Source organism: Microtus pennsylvanicus, chromosome 9, assembly GCF_037038515.1.
Source record: "Microtus pennsylvanicus isolate mMicPen1 chromosome 9, mMicPen1.hap1, whole genome shotgun sequence".
In the NCBI taxonomy this organism is placed as follows: domain Eukaryota; kingdom Metazoa; phylum Chordata; class Mammalia; order Rodentia; family Cricetidae; genus Microtus; species Microtus pennsylvanicus.
This window is the reverse complement of record NC_134587.1, coordinates 84,853,077-84,872,343: the sequence shown is the minus strand read 5'-3', so window position 1 is coordinate 84,872,343 and position 19,267 is coordinate 84,853,077. Positions and strand designations below refer to the sequence as shown.

At 45.4% G+C, this 19,267-nt stretch overlaps 1 protein-coding gene across 50 annotated transcripts in view; it reads right to left on the bottom strand.

The window, feature by feature from the left end:
• Nucleotides 1-13,926: 13,926 nt before the first annotated feature.
• The window catches only part of Sorbs2 (sorbin and SH3 domain containing 2), a 303,969-nt gene continuing 298,628 nt past the window's right edge, over nucleotides 13,927-19,267 (bottom strand). For 44 of the 50 annotated variants that reach the window (XM_075986684.1, XM_075986674.1, XM_075986643.1 and 41 more), the window contains 2 exons: nucleotides 18,592-18,698; nucleotides 13,927-16,112 (listed from right to left, as the gene is read on the bottom strand). In XM_075986684.1, coding sequence (XP_075842799.1) covers nucleotides 16,051-16,112; nucleotides 18,592-18,698 — 169 coding nt within the window. In that variant the 3' untranslated portion in view covers nucleotides 13,927-16,050. The remainder of the gene's footprint in view (nucleotides 16,113-18,591; nucleotides 18,699-19,267) is intronic. The other 6 variants (XM_075986681.1, XM_075986645.1, XM_075986658.1 and 3 more) reach the window with 1 other exon arrangement.

Here is a 19,267-nt window from a genome sequence, read left to right as displayed (position 1 = left end):
AGGGGGAGTGGATACCAGCTACCCTCTCACAGGGGGAGTGGATACCAGCTACCCTCTCACAGGGGGAGTGGATACCAGCTACCCTCTCATGGGGGAGTGGATACCAGCTACCCTCTCACAGGGGGAGTGGATACCAGCTACCCTCTCATGGGGGGAGTGGATACCAGCTACCCTCTCATGGGGGGAATAGATTACCAGCTACCCTCTCACAGGGGGAGTGGATACCAGCTACCCTCTCACAGGGGGAGTGGATACCAGCTACCCTCTCACAGGGGGAGTGGATACCAGCTACCCTCTCATGGGGGGAGTGGATACCAGCTACCCTCTCATAGGGGAGTGGATACCAGCTACCCTCTCATGGGGGAGTGGATACCAGCTACCCTCTCACAGGGGGAGTGGATACCAGCTACCCTCTCACAGGGGGAGTGGATACCAGCTACCCTCTCATGGGGGAGTGGACACCAGCTACCCTCTCATGGGGGAGTGGATACCAGCTACCCTCTCACAGGGGGAGTGGATACCAGCTACCCTCTCACAGGGGGAGTGGATACCAGCTACCCTCTCACAGGGGGAGTGGATACCAGCTACCCTCTCATGGGGGAGTGGACACCAGCTACCCTCTCACAGGGGGAGTGGATACCAGCTACCCTCTCACAGGGGGAGTGGATACCAGCTACCCTCTCATGGGGGAGTGGATACCAGCTGCCCTCTCATGGGGGAGTGGATACCAGCTACCCTCTCATGGGGGAGTGGACACCAGCTACCCTCTTATGGGGGAGTGGACACCAGCTACCCTCTCACGGGGGAGTGGATACCAGCTACCCTCTCACAGGGGGAGTGGATACCAGCTGCCCTCTCATGGGGGAGTGGATACCAGCTACCCTCTCATGGGGGAGTGGATACCAGCTACCCTCTCATGGGGGAGTGGACACCAGCTACCCTCTCATGGGGGAGTGGACACCAGCTACCCTCTCACAGGGGGAGTGGATACCAGCTACCCTCTCACAGGGAGAGTGGATACCAGCTACCCTCTCATGGGGGAGTGGATACCAGCTACCCTCTCACAGGGAGAGTGGATACCAGCTACCCTCTCATGGGGGAGTGGACACCAGCTACCCTCTCATGGGGGAGTGGATACCAGCTACCCTCTCACAGGGGGAGTGGATACCAGCTACCCTCTCACAGGGGGAGTGGATACCAGCTGCCCTCTAACAGGGGGAGTGGATACCAGCTACCCTCTCACAGGGGGAGTGGATACCAGCTACCCTCTCACAGGGGGAGTGGATACCAGCTACCCTCTCATGGGGGGAGTGGATACCAGCTACCCTCTCATAGGGGAGTGGATACCAGCTACCCTCTCATGGGGGAGTGGATACCAGCTACCCTCTCACAGGGGGAGTGGATACCAGCTACCCTCTCACAGGGGGAGTGGATACCAGCTACCCTCTCATGGGGGAGTGGACACCAGCTACCCTCTCATGGGGGAGTGGATACCAGCTACCCTCTCACAGGGGGAGTGGATACCAGCTACCCTCTCACAGGGGGAGTGGATACCAGCTACCCTCTCACAGGGGGAGTGGATACCAGCTACCCTCTCATGGGGGAGTGGACACCAGCTACCCTCTCACAGGGGGAGTGGATACCAGCTACCCTCTCACAGGGGGAGTGGATACCAGCTACCCTCTCATGGGGGAGTGGATACCAGCTGCCCTCTCATGGGGGAGTGGATACCAGCTACCCTCTCATGGGGGAGTGGACACCAGCTACCCTCTTATGGGGGAGTGGACACCAGCTACCCTCTCACGGGGGAGTGGATACCAGCTACCCTCTCACAGGGGGAGTGGATACCAGCTGCCCTCTCATGGGGGAGTGGATACCAGCTACCCTCTCATGGGGGAGTGGATACCAGCTACCCTCTCATGGGGGAGTGGACACCAGCTACCCTCTCATGGGGGAGTGGACACCAGCTACCCTCTCACAGGGGGAGTGGATACCAGCTACCCTCTCACAGGGAGAGTGGATACCAGCTACCCTCTCATGGGGGAGTGGATACCAGCTACCCTCTCACAGGGAGAGTGGATACCAGCTACCCTCTCATGGGGGAGTGGACACCAGCTACCCTCTCATGGGGGAGTGGATACCAGCTACCCTCTCACAGGGGGAGTGGATACCAGCTACCCTCTCACAGGGGGAGTGGATACCAGCTGCCCTCTAACAGGGGGAGTGGATACCAGCTACCCTCTCACAGGGGGAGTGGATACCAGCTACCCTCTCACAGGGGGAGTGGATACCAGCTACCCTCTCATGGGGGGAGTGGATACCAGCTACCCTCTCATGGGGGAGTGGATACCAGCTACCCTCTCATGGGGGAGTGGATACCAGCTACCCTCTCACAGGGGGAGTGGATACCAGCTACCCTCTCACAGGGGGAGTGGATACCAGCTACCCTCTCATGGGGGAGTGGACACCAGCTACCCTCTCATGGGGGAGTGGATACCAGCTACCCTCTCACAGGGGGAGTGGATACCAGCTACCCTCTCACAGGGGGAGTGGATACCAGCTACCCTCTCACAGGGGGAGTGGATACCAGCTACCCTCTCATGGGGGAGTGGACACCAGCTACCCTCTCACAGGGGGAGTGGATACCAGCTACCCTCTCACAGGGGGAGTGGATACCAGCTACCCTCTCATGGGGGAGTGGATACCAGCTGCCCTCTCATGGGGGAGTGGATACCAGCTACCCTCTCATGGGGGAGTGGACACCAGCTACCCTCTCATGGGGGAGTGGATACCAGCTACCCTCTCATGGGGGAGTGGACACCAGCTACCCTCTCATGGGGGAGTGGATACCAGCTACCCTCTCATGGGGGAGTGGATACCAGCTACCCTCTCATGGGGGAGTGGATACCAGCTACCCTCTCACAGGGGGAGTGGATACCAGCTACCCTCTCACAGGGGGAGTGGATACCAGCTACCCTCTCATGGGGGAGTGGACACCAGCTACCCTCTCATGGGGGAGTGGATACCAGCTACCCTCTCACAGGGGGAGTGGATACCAGCTACCCTCTCACAGGGGGAGTGGATACCAGCTACCCTCTCACAGGGGGAGTGGATACCAGCTACCCTCTCATGGGGGAGTGGACACCAGCTACCCTCTCACAGGGGGAGTGGATACCAGCTACCCTCTCACAGGGGGAGTGGATACCAGCTACCCTCTCATGGGGGAGTGGATACCAGCTGCCCTCTCATGGGGGAGTGGATACCAGCTACCCTCTCATGGGGGAGTGGACACCAGCTACCCTCTTATGGGGGAGTGGACACCAGCTACCCTCTCACGGGGGAGTGGATACCAGCTACCCTCTCACAGGGGGAGTGGATACCAGCTGCCCTCTCATGGGGGAGTGGATACCAGCTACCCTCTCATGGGGGAGTGGATACCAGCTACCCTCTCATGGGGGAGTGGACACCAGCTACCCTCTCATGGGGGAGTGGACACCAGCTACCCTCTCACAGGGGGAGTGGATACCAGCTACCCTCTCACAGGGAGAGTGGATACCAGCTACCCTCTCATGGGGGAGTGGATACCAGCTACCCTCTCACAGGGAGAGTGGATACCAGCTACCCTCTCATGGGGGAGTGGACACCAGCTACCCTCTCATGGGGGAGTGGATACCAGCTACCCTCTCACAGGGGGAGTGGATACCAGCTACCCTCTCACAGGGGGAGTGGATACCAGCTGCCCTCTAACAGGGGGAGTGGATACCAGCTACCCTCTCACAGGGGGAGTGGATACCAGCTACCCTCTCATGGGGGAGTGGATACCAGCTGCCCTCTCATGGGGGAGTGGATACCAGCTACCCTCTCATGGGGGAGTGGACACCAGCTACCCTCTTATGGGGGAGTGGACACCAGCTACCCTCTCACGGGGGAGTGGATACCAGCTACCCTCTCACAGGGGGAGTGGATACCAGCTGCCCTCTCATGGGGGAGTGGATACCAGCTACCCTCTCATGGGGGAGTGGATACCAGCTACCCTCTCATGGGGGAGTGGACACCAGCTACCCTCTCATGGGGGAGTGGACACCAGCTACCCTCTCACAGGGGGAGTGGATACCAGCTACCCTCTCACAGGGAGAGTGGATACCAGCTACCCTCTCATGGGGGAGTGGATACCAGCTACCCTCTCACAGGGAGAGTGGATACCAGCTACCCTCTCATGGGGGAGTGGACACCAGCTACCCTCTCATGGGGGAGTGGATACCAGCTACCCTCTCACAGGGGGAGTGGATACCAGCTACCCTCTCACAGGGGGAGTGGATACCAGCTGCCCTCTCATGTGGGAGTGGATACCAGCTACCCTCTCACATTGCGGCATTGAAGCTCAGGACACACAGGCCGCGAAAGAGAGAAAGTAGACAAGATTAGGAGCATTAGCCCAGGTTCTCCCGACCACATGAGGATGCTAAGTTGCCACACATACGTTTGGCAAGAACTATATTGGGAAGAAATATAGGAAGTGATTATCCCTCCCAAGGAAAACTTAGTATTTTTATTTTGTTGAGTTATTTTTCTTAAAGTGAATACTTTAGACTGCACTAAAATTTTAATTTTATATTCATTATATGCATTTCTGTCATATATACATACTTGTTGTATATAACTTCTCTTAACTAGAGATGAATATGAAAGCCAGAGTAATTAAGCAACTATGTATTTTAGGCTTTGGGGGCTTGTAGGCAACAGATATTTTACTTTACCACGACTTTTTTTATATTAAAGTAAGTATGTCTTAATTATAAAAGCTTAAAACTTATAAACATACTTTAATCACTGAGGATATAGTCATAGACTTATCGCAAAACCCTTCATTTTTTGTGAAATTTTGGTCTTTGTTTCAATGTGTCTATATCCATTTACTCAGTTGTAACCTATGAAATTACTGTTTTTTTTTCTGTTTTTGATTTGTGAAACTGCATGCTTCATGGGTAATACAGTCTAGGGGAATGCATATGCACACAAGATACACACCTTCATGTCCTGTGTGCATATGCACATGGGTAAACATGCATTCTTCCCTATAAGACTAGGATATTGTATTTGCAACTTTGTGCCTGAACAGTGCACTGGGAATATCTTTACACATCATCACCTTAACTATGGTTCCTTTCAAAATGTTAACATAGTATTCCACTGCCATTTTATTACAGGAATAATATCAAAATATCTATAATAATCAGTTTATTTTGGTAGTTAAGCTTTTAAAATAAGTATGTAATAGCAGAAATAACATGAAAATATATAAAGTTATAATTAAAATGTGAAGATAATAACTCCCTTTCAATAAATATATAGGACTATAGATATATAATATTTTAAAGTTTTTCTTGTTAATTGAAACATTTTTGTTCCCTGTATCTTATCAGTTTCCATGCCTGTAAACATGGTACAAAGCCAAATTTTTGCCTATCTGATAATTTGCTAGGTGAAGAATTTTTTTCCCCCTTTGTTCCTGATACTGGATAGTTCTTCAGATACTTAGCAGTTTTGTGCTTCTTTAGCCTGCATCTTTAAAAAAATAATTGCTATTGTTTCTTCATGCATTTGTTGCTTATACTGGATCAGTCCAGCCTATACAGGCATCTAAGCTTACTTGCAGTCTGGCTTACTCCTCTCTTTCTTCCTCCCTCTGTTGCTCTCTTAATTTCTCTCTTTTGTAAGAGGACTTACAGAGTGTCCCAAGCTTGCTTTGAGCTAACTATCCGCATCCCTACCTCATGGGGGTTGGGCTGTAGACATGTGCCAACACATCCACTTTTGGTCACTAATTCTAACACAGGGTTTCTGTCCTTAGAGTTATACATGTCTTTTAATCTGCTAGTATTTGTTTTCCATGAAATATTTCTAGCACAGAGTTTACAGATAGTTTAGAAGTGTAGAGATCTTGACAGTTTAGTTTTCTTCACTTAACCTGAGGATGCTTATGGTTATGCTAACAGCTGTCTCAATGCCACAGCTCATATGGGGCAGGATACAGGGCTCCGTAAGATAGATTACTGGCCTCCATCAATCCTTAACCTTCCGCAGCCTCCTATGGACCAGATCTTTGTGGAACAGCCATCAAAACAGGACACCGGTCAATAGAACAATATTCAAATTGCCTCTTTTTTTTCCCTCTCTGTCTGAATTTTGTTTTAATGTTCCTTCTTTCATAAGAACCAATTGGTTTACTGTTAAAAAAAAAACAACCTGCAGTATCTTTTTCCTATAATATCTTGGTTTAAAATCTCCTTTGGCTTGATACATCTTGAAGCTCACATTCAAATCATCCCCTTTCAATCTTCTACCCTGATTAAGCTGGTCAGTGAGCCAAGAGGATCTAACAGCCAACGTGGTGACTTCAAAAGGAAACGAGAGGGGCCTAGCCTTCCAGCGCCAACTATGTGGTGAGCTGTGTGTGCATTTTATCCCATCTACTCTCAGACGGACATTATGCGATGCTATCTTTATTCTACCCATTCTACAAGCCAGCAGACGCTCTTGCCAGGTAAACAGAAGTAAGCCCAAGTTGAGACTGAAAATTACTCTTTTCATGGGGTTCAGACGAGTTATATTGGTAGTTAGAAATTCATAGTCTCTCTCTTTTAAAAATTCTTTGAACTTCAAATAGAGTTTTTCAAACATTGAATTCCGGGACAATCTTCAAATTATACAACATCGTGAGTCTTCACACAGCCATGGAAAAGGCTTTGCCATTTTCGTATTTGAAGCTGATTCAATGATCCCTTGTTGTTGCTTTAAGATGTGTCCCTATGGGGAAGAACTACGGCTCCTGATGTAGGAAGATTATGCATGATTCCATTTAGAAAACTGACCATTTCATCTATGTGTCATCTGGCTCGGGAAGTATGCCGGGGTTGTCAATACAGCTGTCTCGCAATTTATCTTTGACAGTGAAGGAAATACCATACTCATGAGTGCATGAGCAGATGTCTGTTAAGCTTTCTGCCATATCATTTGACAGCTGACCAAAGGCTTGAGGATGTGTGTGTTTGTGTTGGGTGGTCAGGAGGTCTGCATAGCAGCGATCCAGAATTCCTAAGCACTGTGAGACTTAAGCCATCAGTAAGCAGAAAGAGGAAAGCATGGTAGAAACAGAGAAAAAAATATTTTAGGGACCTAATTAAAAATTTGACCAAATAGTACTGATGTGTTCCTAGAGAGTTGGGCAAAGATTATCTTGCCAGTTCCCACTCATTTGCTAAAAGAGTAAGAGAAAAATGTCAATAATTCTAGGGGAAGCTTATGGATAAGTTTCTAACAACAGGTAAGTTTGGATAGGAGTGGTTAGTGGTGGCCTTTCTTGTTTAAGAAAAAAGTGAGAAATTCTTGTGTCCCCAGTGTGACTTATAAAGACACAGCGGGGTCTGAATAGATTGGCATTTATGTGTGTGCCCTTTCAATTTGAATTACACCTGCTTTATTGATGCTGAGTCATCAGGAGGAGAACTGTCTTTGGTATTAAGGAAAAAAGGTTACGCCTTAACTGTGCCTACACTACTGAGTCTCAGCACTTAGCAGTAATGCCAGTGGCATTCAGACAGGAACTGTCAAGGCAGAGAGCCCTGAATGCCAAGTTTTAGTGGAACTTTGGTTTTAGTGACCCATTCTTTGTATGAAAGCTCATCTGTTAAAAAATGGTATTGTTTCCAATCTAGGCTAATGCCTTTAGATGATGTTGTGAAAAACAAGAGCTTTCAGTTAGCAGTGTTTCACAGATGTTCTCTAAACAAACTCTGAATACCTATGTCCATCTAATCCTGAGATCTGATAATGATTAAAGAATAGCCAGCTGTCAATCAAAAATACATATAATTCCTTGCTATTTTCCCCAAAACAATTTTTCTAGGACAGGTGTCTATCTAACTACTTTATCATCATGACCTTATCTATGTTTTCACACTGGTAAGGAGTACTGATATTTTACGATTATCCAATGTAATACGTGTATACAACTTTGCAATTGCTTGTAATATTTCATCTCACTTGGATGCTTCGTATGTAATATGCAGGGTATCGGTGCTCAGAGACGCACTTGTGAATGGGATCATTCACGGACAATCCAATGCTTCAGTGCCGTCCTCTGTTGCTTGCAGAATGGAGATTTTGAGTACTGATCATCCTCTCTTGAGGCCTTTCTGAATGTTCATTTGAGTTCACTGTGTAAGCAAATGATGGAGAACACAAGGTGAAACAAAGGAGATCAAACAGTCTGATCTTAGGGAGTAGGAGTTGGTTGACTAGAGAACAGCCCGAAGTATTAAGAGGTGAGCTCAAGGTACCCATTTCCTGCTACTTCTTTGCTTCTTCAGCATACAGCCCTTTAATTAGTGTGTGTATGTACCTGTGTGTGCTCTTGGTATAGAAGCTTAGGTGTCTTCTTCCTCAGTCAGTATTACTTTGCTTCACTTCACATTTTTTTCCTTCCTTCCTTCCTTCCTTCCTTCCTTCCTTCCTTCCTTCCTTCCTTCCTTCCTTCCTTCCTTCCTTCCTCCCCTCCCTTCCCTCCCTCCCTCCCTCCCCTCCCTCCCTCTCTTCTCTTTCTCCCTCCCTCTCTTCCTCCCTCCCTCCTTCCCTCTCTCCCTCTCTCTCTCCTTCCTTCCCCCCCTCCCTCCCTCCCTCCCTCCTCCCTCCCTCCCTCCCTCCCTCTCCTCCCTCTCTCTTTCCGTCTCTCTCTCTCTCTCTCTCTCTCTCTCTCTCTCCTCTCTCTCTCTCTCTCTCTCTCTTTGAGAATCTCTCACTGAACCTGGAACCTATAGCTCCCCCAGTTGGCTAGGCGGCCTGAAGTTGCAGAGAACCTGCCTCATCAGCTTGCTGCCTCATGGATGCTAGAAATCTAAACTCAGCTCTTCTTCCTTGGACCCGCAGTCCTTGGACCACTGAGTCATCTTTGTAGCCCTCAGCATGCTCTGCATGTCTTTTCTTAGTGAAGCAGTTATGACTTAGGTATGGTTCTCATTGAGGGCATTGCATTATGGAAAAAGAATGTGTGGAGTAAGCTTGGTGCATTAATACCCATTTCCTCCATAAGATTCACGTGCTTATCCCCACTATAATGTTATATGGAAATGGGACCTTTTGGAGTGGGGGGGGATAATTGGAGTAGAGGTATTAGGAATGACAATGATGCCCAATAAAAGGGGGAACTGAGAGCTCCCTTCCTCTTCCAAGAGAGGACACAGAAAGGAGATGGCCATCTATGAGGAAGGGCACCTCTCAGACATTAAATCTGCTGGTGCTTTGACCTTGAACTTAGCCCTCTCCTAAGACATTTTGCAGAGAGGAATGTTTACCTGAAGACGTCAACCAGCTGCCATTTTTTCATGTCTCCTTAGTTACTTTCCTGACTACATTCCATCCTTACGTCCAGAAGACAGGAGGCTGGCTGTGCTCTGCCAGGGGAGCTGAGTCTGTCAGTCACTGGGCAGAGGATGTCCCACTCACTAATTCAGGATTGAAACAGCCTTGCCCAGTATGATTTATAATACAAATCTCCCTTAAACATCGGAGTTACTCTAAAGTGGAATTTCTGGTCCTCAGGAGTAGAGCTAGTTAGCTAACTGATCCTTTGTCATAGAGGCCTTTCTGTGCATTGTGGGACAATGTCAGCATCCTTGGCCTTGTGGAAAGTTATCAGCATCCTTGGTCCATGCACACACTAGATGACAAGAGCATTACATTTTGGTCATTACAAATGCCCCCATGCCTTGCCAATGTTCCAATCTTCCAAGTGAATTGAACCATGGAAACACATAAAAATATTTTACTTCTAACTTTTCTGTGATGTCCCCACCTCAAATAAGTTGTTATCTGTTCTGGCAGTATTGGTCAGAACTTGTGCACTTTGTACCTTTCAGGAGTTTGGCTGTTACACCAAACTGCTCTGCGGTGTCCACATTTATCAACTTAATGTTTTCCTTCAGCCACTACTTAGCTGGAAAGATGCCTAATGTGTATAGGGCATGATAAATTTTCTTTTTCCTCACCTTTCGTTCCTTCCTTGGTAAAGTCTTCAGAATCCTTTGGGTTTTATACCTAGTTATAACCAAGCAATTCTTGACCTTGGAACTTTGTGTTGATTGCCATTTTAGGAATCCTGATGACCAAAGTCGACTATTCTTCTTTTCTTTATAGGGTTTGTTAATGTCCAATTCACTTAATCAATTGACTCTAGAGTCTCACTCAAGGATAGTTGAAGAATGTAAAAGAGTGTATTCAGTTTGACCCCAACTTGTCTGCACATGCATGTGAGCACACTGGATGTAAGTGCTTTCTCTCTCTCTCCCTCTCTCTCTCTCTCTCTCTCTCTCTCATCTCTCTCTCTCTCTCTCTCTCTCTCTCTCTCTCCCTCCCTCCCTCCCTCTCTCCCTCTCCCTCTCCCTCTCCTCTCCCCCCCTTCCCTCTCTCCCTCTCCCTCCCTCCCTCCCTCCCTCCCTCCCTCCCCCCTCTCTTCTGTCTCTTCTCTTCTCTTCTCTTCTCTTCTCTTCTCTTCTCTTCTCTTCTCTCTCTTCTCTTCTCTTCTCTTCTCTTCTCTTCTCTTCTCTCTCCCTCCCTCCCTCCCTCCCTCCCTCTCTCCCTCTCTCCCTCCCCCCTCTCTCTCTCTCTCTCTCTTCTCTCTCTCTCTCTCTCTCTCTCTCTCTCTCTCTCTCTCACACACACACACACACACACACACACACACACATGAAAATACTCTGGGGAGATATGTCTCAAAGCTGATACTCAAGTGTCATTTGTAATGTTTCCTCCTTGTGCACATTTGTATTTTCTCTTTTTTTGGACAATAAATGTTTAATGATTGTTAAATTTAAAAAATTAAAAATGCTTTAGGGAGTCATTCTCAAGCTCTTGCAATATAATGCAAGACTTGGCACCTGTCTAAGGGTGTTAATAGCAACAAGAGTTTGGCTGAAATGGCATTTATTTTTAGAAGACACAAGCATGACTGAGTCACCCACCGTATTTTAGGGGGAAGGATGAAACAAGAAACCCCCAAGGAACAGGTGAAGATTTGCTAGACTGATTTCTGTCCTGTGCTCCAAGTTTTATGGGTCAAGATATCTGTATGTGTATGAGCTCAGATGGAACTTTCCTGAGCTCCCAGGGGGCCAAATTTAGCAGTGAGCTAAGGCTCTGAGCCACAGAAAGCGTCACCCTGCTGAGAATGGCTAGTGTATCCCGAGGCTGTGTGTATTTAAAAGCTGTCCAGTGAGTACTCTGTGTTCCTAGAGCATGTTGGGTTTGCTGGTCTCCAAGTGGCTTGAATACCAAACACTTCCCTGAAGCTCCATTGGCTGCTGAGCTGGCTCACAGAGCCTCGGTGAATCAGAACTCATAGTTACTGTGTAGTTTTAGAAGCCAGAGAGAGCTTTTCTCAGGAGATACTTTAGTACCCTTTCTCAGCACATGTGCATAGTAAGATGCTGTTAGGAGGAGGTTGCCATGGCAATGTGTCTGTGAATGGTGAACAAGGAAGAGTGGATGGATAGAGACAGTTAATTCTGACTTCATCGTTTGATCAATGATGTGCTATCACCAAATCTGGGCGATACAGAAGGCAGCATGCAGGCTTGGGAGGGAGCTCCATCAGGCCCTGAATCCATCTTCTACCACATGCTACCCCACTGCACACAGGACAAAGGAGCCTCTTGCACCTCCCACTTCCTCATCTGTAGAGTGGGCTCAACATAGACCTCGTCCTAGTTTCACGGTAAGAATGGCTTGGTGTGTAACAGCCACTTAACTTTCCCTTTTCTCCTGGTCACTTTCCAGATCTGTGGCTGACAATGAGCACCCGCCACAAATTTTCACAAACTGATTTCTGAGAAGAGACAGAGAGGAAGCATTTCAGTAGTGGGAGAAGAGGGAAGCTGAGGGTGTCACACACACGTTTACACCCCAAGAGAAAACAAACACATCTGCCCGTTTTCACTGACGAAAGCAAGAAAATGAACTTAAAAATGACGTATAGTTTTCTTCTAATGCAAAATGGAAAAATAGGAATTTGGGGGGAGACTAACATTTCATTTAATTAAGGTTCAAAGTTAGAGATCCTATTATCAAATTGATGGCCACTGTTCTCTGTGCAAACCATTGTAGCTGGGAGGACATCCAATATCAGAAAGCAGACTGAATTTGTTCCACAAGCAAATAATGAATTTGTTCCCTGAGCAAATCCCTACTGTGGGACATTTTACTTCTAAGGCCAATCTCCACTCGTGCTCTGACCCTCATTATCAGTGAGGGGTACATGATTTGAAAATGTAATTGATACCCAAACAATCCTTAAAGTGCTACCATCTGGAGAGGAGGCTGAAATAATTCTTTAAATAAATGGACTCTGAGATGCTGTCAGAGTACTTAGTCTTTTGTAACCAGATGATTCTCTTAATAATATCCTCCTTTGTAGCCAAAAGCTGGAAAAGAGTGGGAAGAAATTATCAGGCCACACAAACTGACCACCTACAAAGAGAGATGAAGGAGTAAGCAGATATGAAAGCCGGCAGCCACGTAAACAGATCCTCCCAGCTTTTGATCAAGTAAGGAAAGGACCAGCCTGTTTCCAGTGATGAAGCACTAAAGCAGGGCTTAACATTTGGTGCCTAAACATCAGCATCCCTTCCTGCTAGCCTTCCAATCACCTGGACGGAGAGGTTCAGATGTACAGACTTAAGTGACTGACAGCACTCAGGCGGAAACGGGACTGCTAATTTCTGTGAGGTGTATTCTTCCCACAAGGGAGCGCATCTCAGTGGAGAGCTAGGGAGAGTTAGAAATTACTCAGTGGAATAGAGGAGACCTGAGTTGAAGCAATAAGACTCATTTATTAAGTCTATCGCCTAACAGTTGTGGCTCATATCTAGGCCTTTGTGACACAGAAGAACCAATATGTTTGTAGTATATGCACTCATTGGATTGATAGCAAGCTAAAATAAGAAATTATATTGGAACATATTTAGCATTGTAAATTTTAGGAAAATAGCAATATTTTTATATAGTAAATATTGATTAATGTTAGACAGAAATTAATAAGATAAACAGAATGAAGATTATTAAGGTTCCATCTCATACATATCCAAGTGTTAATCAAAATCTTTGTTTCTCCAAAATGAGGAATACCTATTTTCAGCCCCAGTAGATGAGGAAGACCCAGCTCTCAACCTCTGTTCCTCAAAGCTAAAATTATTCACTATGATCATATGTACAGAGTAATCCATATGGAGGTACCCCATTCACTTAAATTTTCTTTGTTTGTATTGTTAATTATGTTAATTAAAAATTAAAAATGTTAAATTCCAAAAAAAAAGAAAGAAACAACCCATTTTTAAAAAAAGACTCATTTATGAACTGAGGTCCGGGAGAGGACCCTGTTTCTGACTATTGGACAGATATGGATGTGGGTTGAAACATATGGATGAAGAAGGGACTGAGATGATATTAGAAAGAACCCAAGTCCCCGTGGTAACTCTTTGTTATTTGTGTGACAGAAAGGATGATCCCTCTGCTGCAGTTTTGAAATTCACTCAGAGATTAGTGATGGTAAATTCTTCAGGAGAAGCATTTGAAAGTTCCAAGACAGGTGTTCATAACTTGAAATATTTGTAACTAACTTCTTGGAAAATAGCCAGGTTTGAGGCAAGGATCTTTTGAGATATGTCATTTTGGCCGAGGAGCAATATTTAAGTAAAGAGGATTTAGCCAGGGGACCTTGGTGGCACATTTTTTTAAATTCTCCTCTGAGTTGATGCGAACATGTATTTATCCATTCATGTGTCAAGGGACCATAGGCCAAATGTTTCCAGTTATTTTTTTAACTAATACCATGGAATAAGACACAGGGTTTATATAAATGCCAAAGAAAAGTAGAAGTACTTTCAAGCAAAATTTATTAGGTATCTACTCAAGAAAAACACAATGACTTTTGCTTTGTAAGAATTCAAAGTCAATGACCTGAAAGCCAGGTATGAATATTTTTTTTCCCTTTTAAAATCAGATACAGAGAGTAGAAACAGCAAATTTTCTTAAATAGAACAGGCGGCAGAGTTGAAGATTTGTTTTCATAAATGGTGTGAAAAAGAAGTAGTCATTCATCAGCAAAGCTGCACGTGGCTGGCTGATTGCCAATCCCAAGTTTTCCTAATAGAAAGCTGGTCGTGAACTGGAGAGTAAAGTGAGCTTCTCAAAGGTGTTTTTGTCCCTACCCCCTTAGTGATGTTCCTCTGTTGCCAATATCTACGTGCATTTCAGGTTGGATACAAAGATCTTTCCAATTCATAGAATTTTGTGTAGATGTTATCTTCCAGATTTGTACTAGCCTGTGATCTGTGAAGAGAGCCTCAAGGGAGACCTGCTGGAAGAGTTTAAACTCAGTTTAAGTGCAGGATAAAGACCAAATTGTGAAATCCCCATTTTCTGAACAATAGTCTGTACAAAAGAAAAGAACAAACATATATACAAAATGCTGGAGTCTACATGTTGTGTGAGATCAAGCATTGCCCACGGAGAAAAGCCATAAAAAGTTTTGTCTATAAGGTGCTAAAGATTTCAAAGACGAACAGGTCTTATGCAAATTCATTCAAAATACAAAGCTACTTCTCAGAGTATGCGGAACACAGGCACTGTGAATCCATTAAATCTTTCAGGTTTGGTATCATTTTGTGGAACTGTTTGGGGGCAGGAAACACAACCTGAATGATTTAACCATTATTTCTAAAATCGCCTTATTATTTCTAGGAAGTATTTTACACACACCAGAAAAATCAGGCTCAACATATATATTCCTGTCTGCAAATGGAGTCAGGATTCTGGGTTTTATAGAAGAAAAATAATTATTGTAGTAAAAATAATTGTCCTTGCTAGACATAGATCATAGTCCTTGCTAAAGCCAGCCTTAACACTCAGGATGCTTCCGAGGTACTCTATAAAATAATGTGGGATTCTTTTACATGTCCATAAAATGTACAATATAGCATCTGATTTATGTCCTTATGCGTAAGTGTACACACGCAGTGAAACCCACCTATGGGTGTTACTTCCATCTCTTTGCCTCTCTTACTAACACTGCTTTTTAAGTTTTAACAGATAAATAAAACACTAAGAGCTCATTGTTCATGATGCTGATGATTACATTTTAATATAAAACAGCAATGCAAATTTACAACACGATTTGTCCCGCAGTGTGGCTAAACCTTCATGATAGTCATGGTAGTGACCAACGGCTTCTTAATCACTCACTGTTTGCACTTCTAATAAGTACACAAAAAATGGGCAGGAAAAGACTCCTGGGTGAGAACTTAATGCAGCCAACAGAAATCACAGCCGTCCCAGTTAACCTTCCTACTCGCTCTAGATTTTATAAATCACTGTGCATAAAACAATATGTAAGAAGTGCAGGCAAACAATAGCTGACGTATAGTTGTTATACAGTGTAAACCAGGGCACTGGGCAAACTCGTGAGAGGAGACACACTGCCAAGCTGAGGGTGAAAATGCAAACCACAGCATTTCAGAAAACAGTCTGGTTCCTGAGCACAGAACACCTTCTAGAGAGGGGGAAATACAGCCAGTCTCCTAGAGAGTCTCTTTTCTTTCTTCCTTCCTTCTTTCTTTTCCTTTTCTTTTCTTTCTTTCTTTCTTTCTTTCTTTCTTTCTTTCTTTCTTTCTTTCTTTTTTTCTTTCCTGCCTTAATTCTTCCACTCTTTTTAAGTACCATGACTTTCATTCTGATTCCATACACAGAGATTTTTAAAGTTCAGGGCAGAAAGCAGGAAACCGCATTGATGCGGGTGTAAGTTTTGCCACATTTCCCTATAAGCGCCCAGCCTCCCTAAGGCTCACAGCGGCAGTTGCTGCTGGTGATTTGGTGGCGGCAGGTGGAGATGGCAATGGCCTTGGGAAACCATAAGGCATGACAGCGGCAGGCCTGCTGGGATGTTCCAGGTGAGTTGTGCGGATGTGTGACTGAAGATGCGGAGTAAATGAGGAAGAAGGCGATTCACAGCCTCTTGACATAGTTTCCGGGAAAAGTCCCAAAGAATTTGGTTCTTCTCGAAGTTCCTGAAAACAGAAGCAACAAATGAACAGGTGTGTAACAGCAATGAAATGTCAGGTACTAGGTCTGCTTGAGGAATTGCCTTCTCTAAGGGTTCACTGAGAGAGCAAGCCCTAAATAGTTTGGGAAGAAGCATAGAGAACTCACTTGAGGATAGGAAAAAGAGAAAGCAGGCAGGTTAATTGTCTTGCCCGATGTCATCATTGTTACATTTGCATAAGGGATCAACTTCTATCACAGGGAGCTACGTGAGGAAGCCCAGCCTCCCAGTCTAGAGAGAAGACAACCAGCTGGGCAGGGAGCTGGGTGGCAGGACTCGGATCTCCACAATGCCAAACGTGGACTAAGAGGTAACTGTGAGACTTGCGGTGGACGAGATGAGAGTACCAGATGCACACAGAGTAGCAGGAGGCTTCCTCTGCAGTGCCACACGGCCCCCACACGGACATTGCCATTGTCACAAGTGTTATAATCTCACGCTTAGTGCCACCTCACTCTCAAAGAAAGCAGTTACACTTCTGAACAAAATATAGACTTCTGAGCAATTTAAAAATCACTATATATTTTTTTTTCAAAGTAGAAGATTGGCTGATTCTCGCATGGGCATGTGGGCTGGGGTGCAGCCACTGAGAATGGCTTCTAACAAGGGCAGTTGAGTGCACACATGGCTATTTTTATTGTCTCCTTTGTCTCAGATGCCACAGTCCTTTGGATAATTCCTATAAAGTCTATACTGTAAGTTCTTTTGTATTTTAGAATAGAAGGTTGGGTAGAGCCTCTAAAATTTCATTTCTCATTTACATTCTATAATTCACTGGCTTGTCTACAACCCCTGAAAATCATATATTCTCTTCTTGTATATGGAGATTAAGGGAAATAATAGGATCTAAGGCATGTGTCTGCCCACGTGACCTCAGTTCTTTCCGTACCTCACCGCTGCTGGACTAGTCTAAAGAAAGATTCCATTCCCACATTTTTATTCTATGTGTATGGGGGTTTGCCTGTCTGTGCTTGGCATGTACACAGTGCTTATAGAGGCCAGCACGGGTATCAGATGCCCCTGGAACTAGAGTCATGGACAGCTCATAGCCACCGTATGGGTGCTAAGAGTGGAACCCAGGTCATCCTAACTCTCCAGACTCTCCAGCCTCCCAGCCCCTTTCCTCGTCATCCCTTCCTTTGTGTCTGTCTACCAGGATTTTCTTAGAAGATCTCATGTCGTCTCCTCCTCATCTCCTTGCTCTTCTGCTTCCTCCACCTCTCTCTCTGTTCTGGGCACCGGACAGTGGAGCAGTGGCGGATGTAAGCATGTACTCCATGGCTGAGCTTCCAGTCTCTGAGATGGTAACCCTGGGCTTGCCTTTAAAGCGGCAACAAAGGTAGTTCTCGCATCTACTAACTGAAGCTCAGGAGGACCCCTAAACTTTTAGGATTGGCTATATCAGTCCTAGCAAATGGGTCAGCTTCCTTTTCCTCTCACTCCCCATCCAATAACATTTCCCCTATTGACAGCTAACATTTTCCACCAAACAGAGCAAAAATATTTCCCACATGGGAACATTTAGTGTTTTTGTAATTATCATTATGACATCACAGCCATTTAAAGGTGCTATTTAAAGGAATTTTCCTAGTTGGGTTGAAAATTAAAATAGCAGAAAATCGTGTATCCCCACAGCAGTAATTGCTACACTTTATTAAAATGCAGTGACTTTGGGATGTATAGCACACCACGAATTCAAAGAGAGACTGACATTCACAGTGGACTACAAAAGTGAGCAAATTTAAAACAAACAACAAAATAGTCAGACGTGTCCAGAGTGAATGACGGGACAGTCAGACGTGTCCAGAGTGAATGACGGGACAGTCAGACGTGTCTAGAGTGAATGAGAGAACAGTCAGACATGTCTAGAGTGAATGACGGGACAGTCAGATGTGTCTAGAGTGAATGAGAGAACAGTCAGACATGTCTAGAGTGAATGACGGGACAGTCAGATGTGTCTAGAGTGAATGAGAGAACAGTCAGACATGTCTAGAGTGAATGACGGGACAGTCAGATGTGTCTAGAGTGAATGACGGGACAGTCAGACATGTCTAGAGTGAATAAGAGAACAGTCAGACGTGTCCAGAGTGAATGACAGAACAGTCAGACATGACCAGAATGAATGACAGAACAGTCAGATGTGTTCAGAGTGAATGACGGAACAGTCAGACGTGTCCAGAATGAATGACGGAACAGTCAGACGTGTCTAGAGTGAATGACGGAACAGTCAGACGGGGCTAGAGTGAATGACAGAACAGTCAGATGTGTTCAGAGTGAATGACGGAACAGTCAGACATGTCTAGAGTGAATGACGGAACAGTCAGACGTGTCTAGAGTGAATGACGGAACAGTCAGACGTGTCTAGAGTGAATGACAGAACAGTCAGATGTGTTCAGAGTGAATGACGGAACAGTCGGACGTGTCTAGAGTGAATGAGCACATACCCACGAACCATCCGTCATCACACTTCTCCATGACATCCACGACATCGCTCTCTCTGAGCTCCAGCTCGTCTTCATTCCTAGGAGTATAGTTATACAGAGCCTGAAACCTTAAACAGGACAGATGGGCGTGTTTAATTTATTTCATATTGTCATCAAGTTATAGAAGTTAGTGTAACAGTCATTTCAGCTCTAACATGTCTATTTCTACATTCTAATATGCTTTGCTAGGCATGTTCAGTCTCTGCTAAGCATGTAAAGCCAATAGAGACATGCAGAGTCTCATGGGGATCGGGCCACTTTAGCCATACTTCAAAACGTACTGTGAGAAATAGCCAGAAAAGATTATAATATTCACAAGTCGAGCAAAAGCATTTTGATATTTGTAGGCCAGACCTGCATTTCAATTGTCTAGACATATAATGTTTCCCATGCAGGTGCTACATAGTAATATAGAATAATATTGGTATAAATGGTATTTGTATTGTACAGCCCATTAAGAGGGGTCACAGAGTTAGCTAGCCATAACCAGAAATAAATAAGGAAGGCTCAGAAAAAGAATTCTCAAGTGGTTCTAAATTGAGTTGTGAAAAATGTTTCTGACACACATTTTGTTTAACTTTTAAAATTTTTTTTATTTTATTTATTTTGTTTGTATTTTGAGACAGGCTTTTCTATG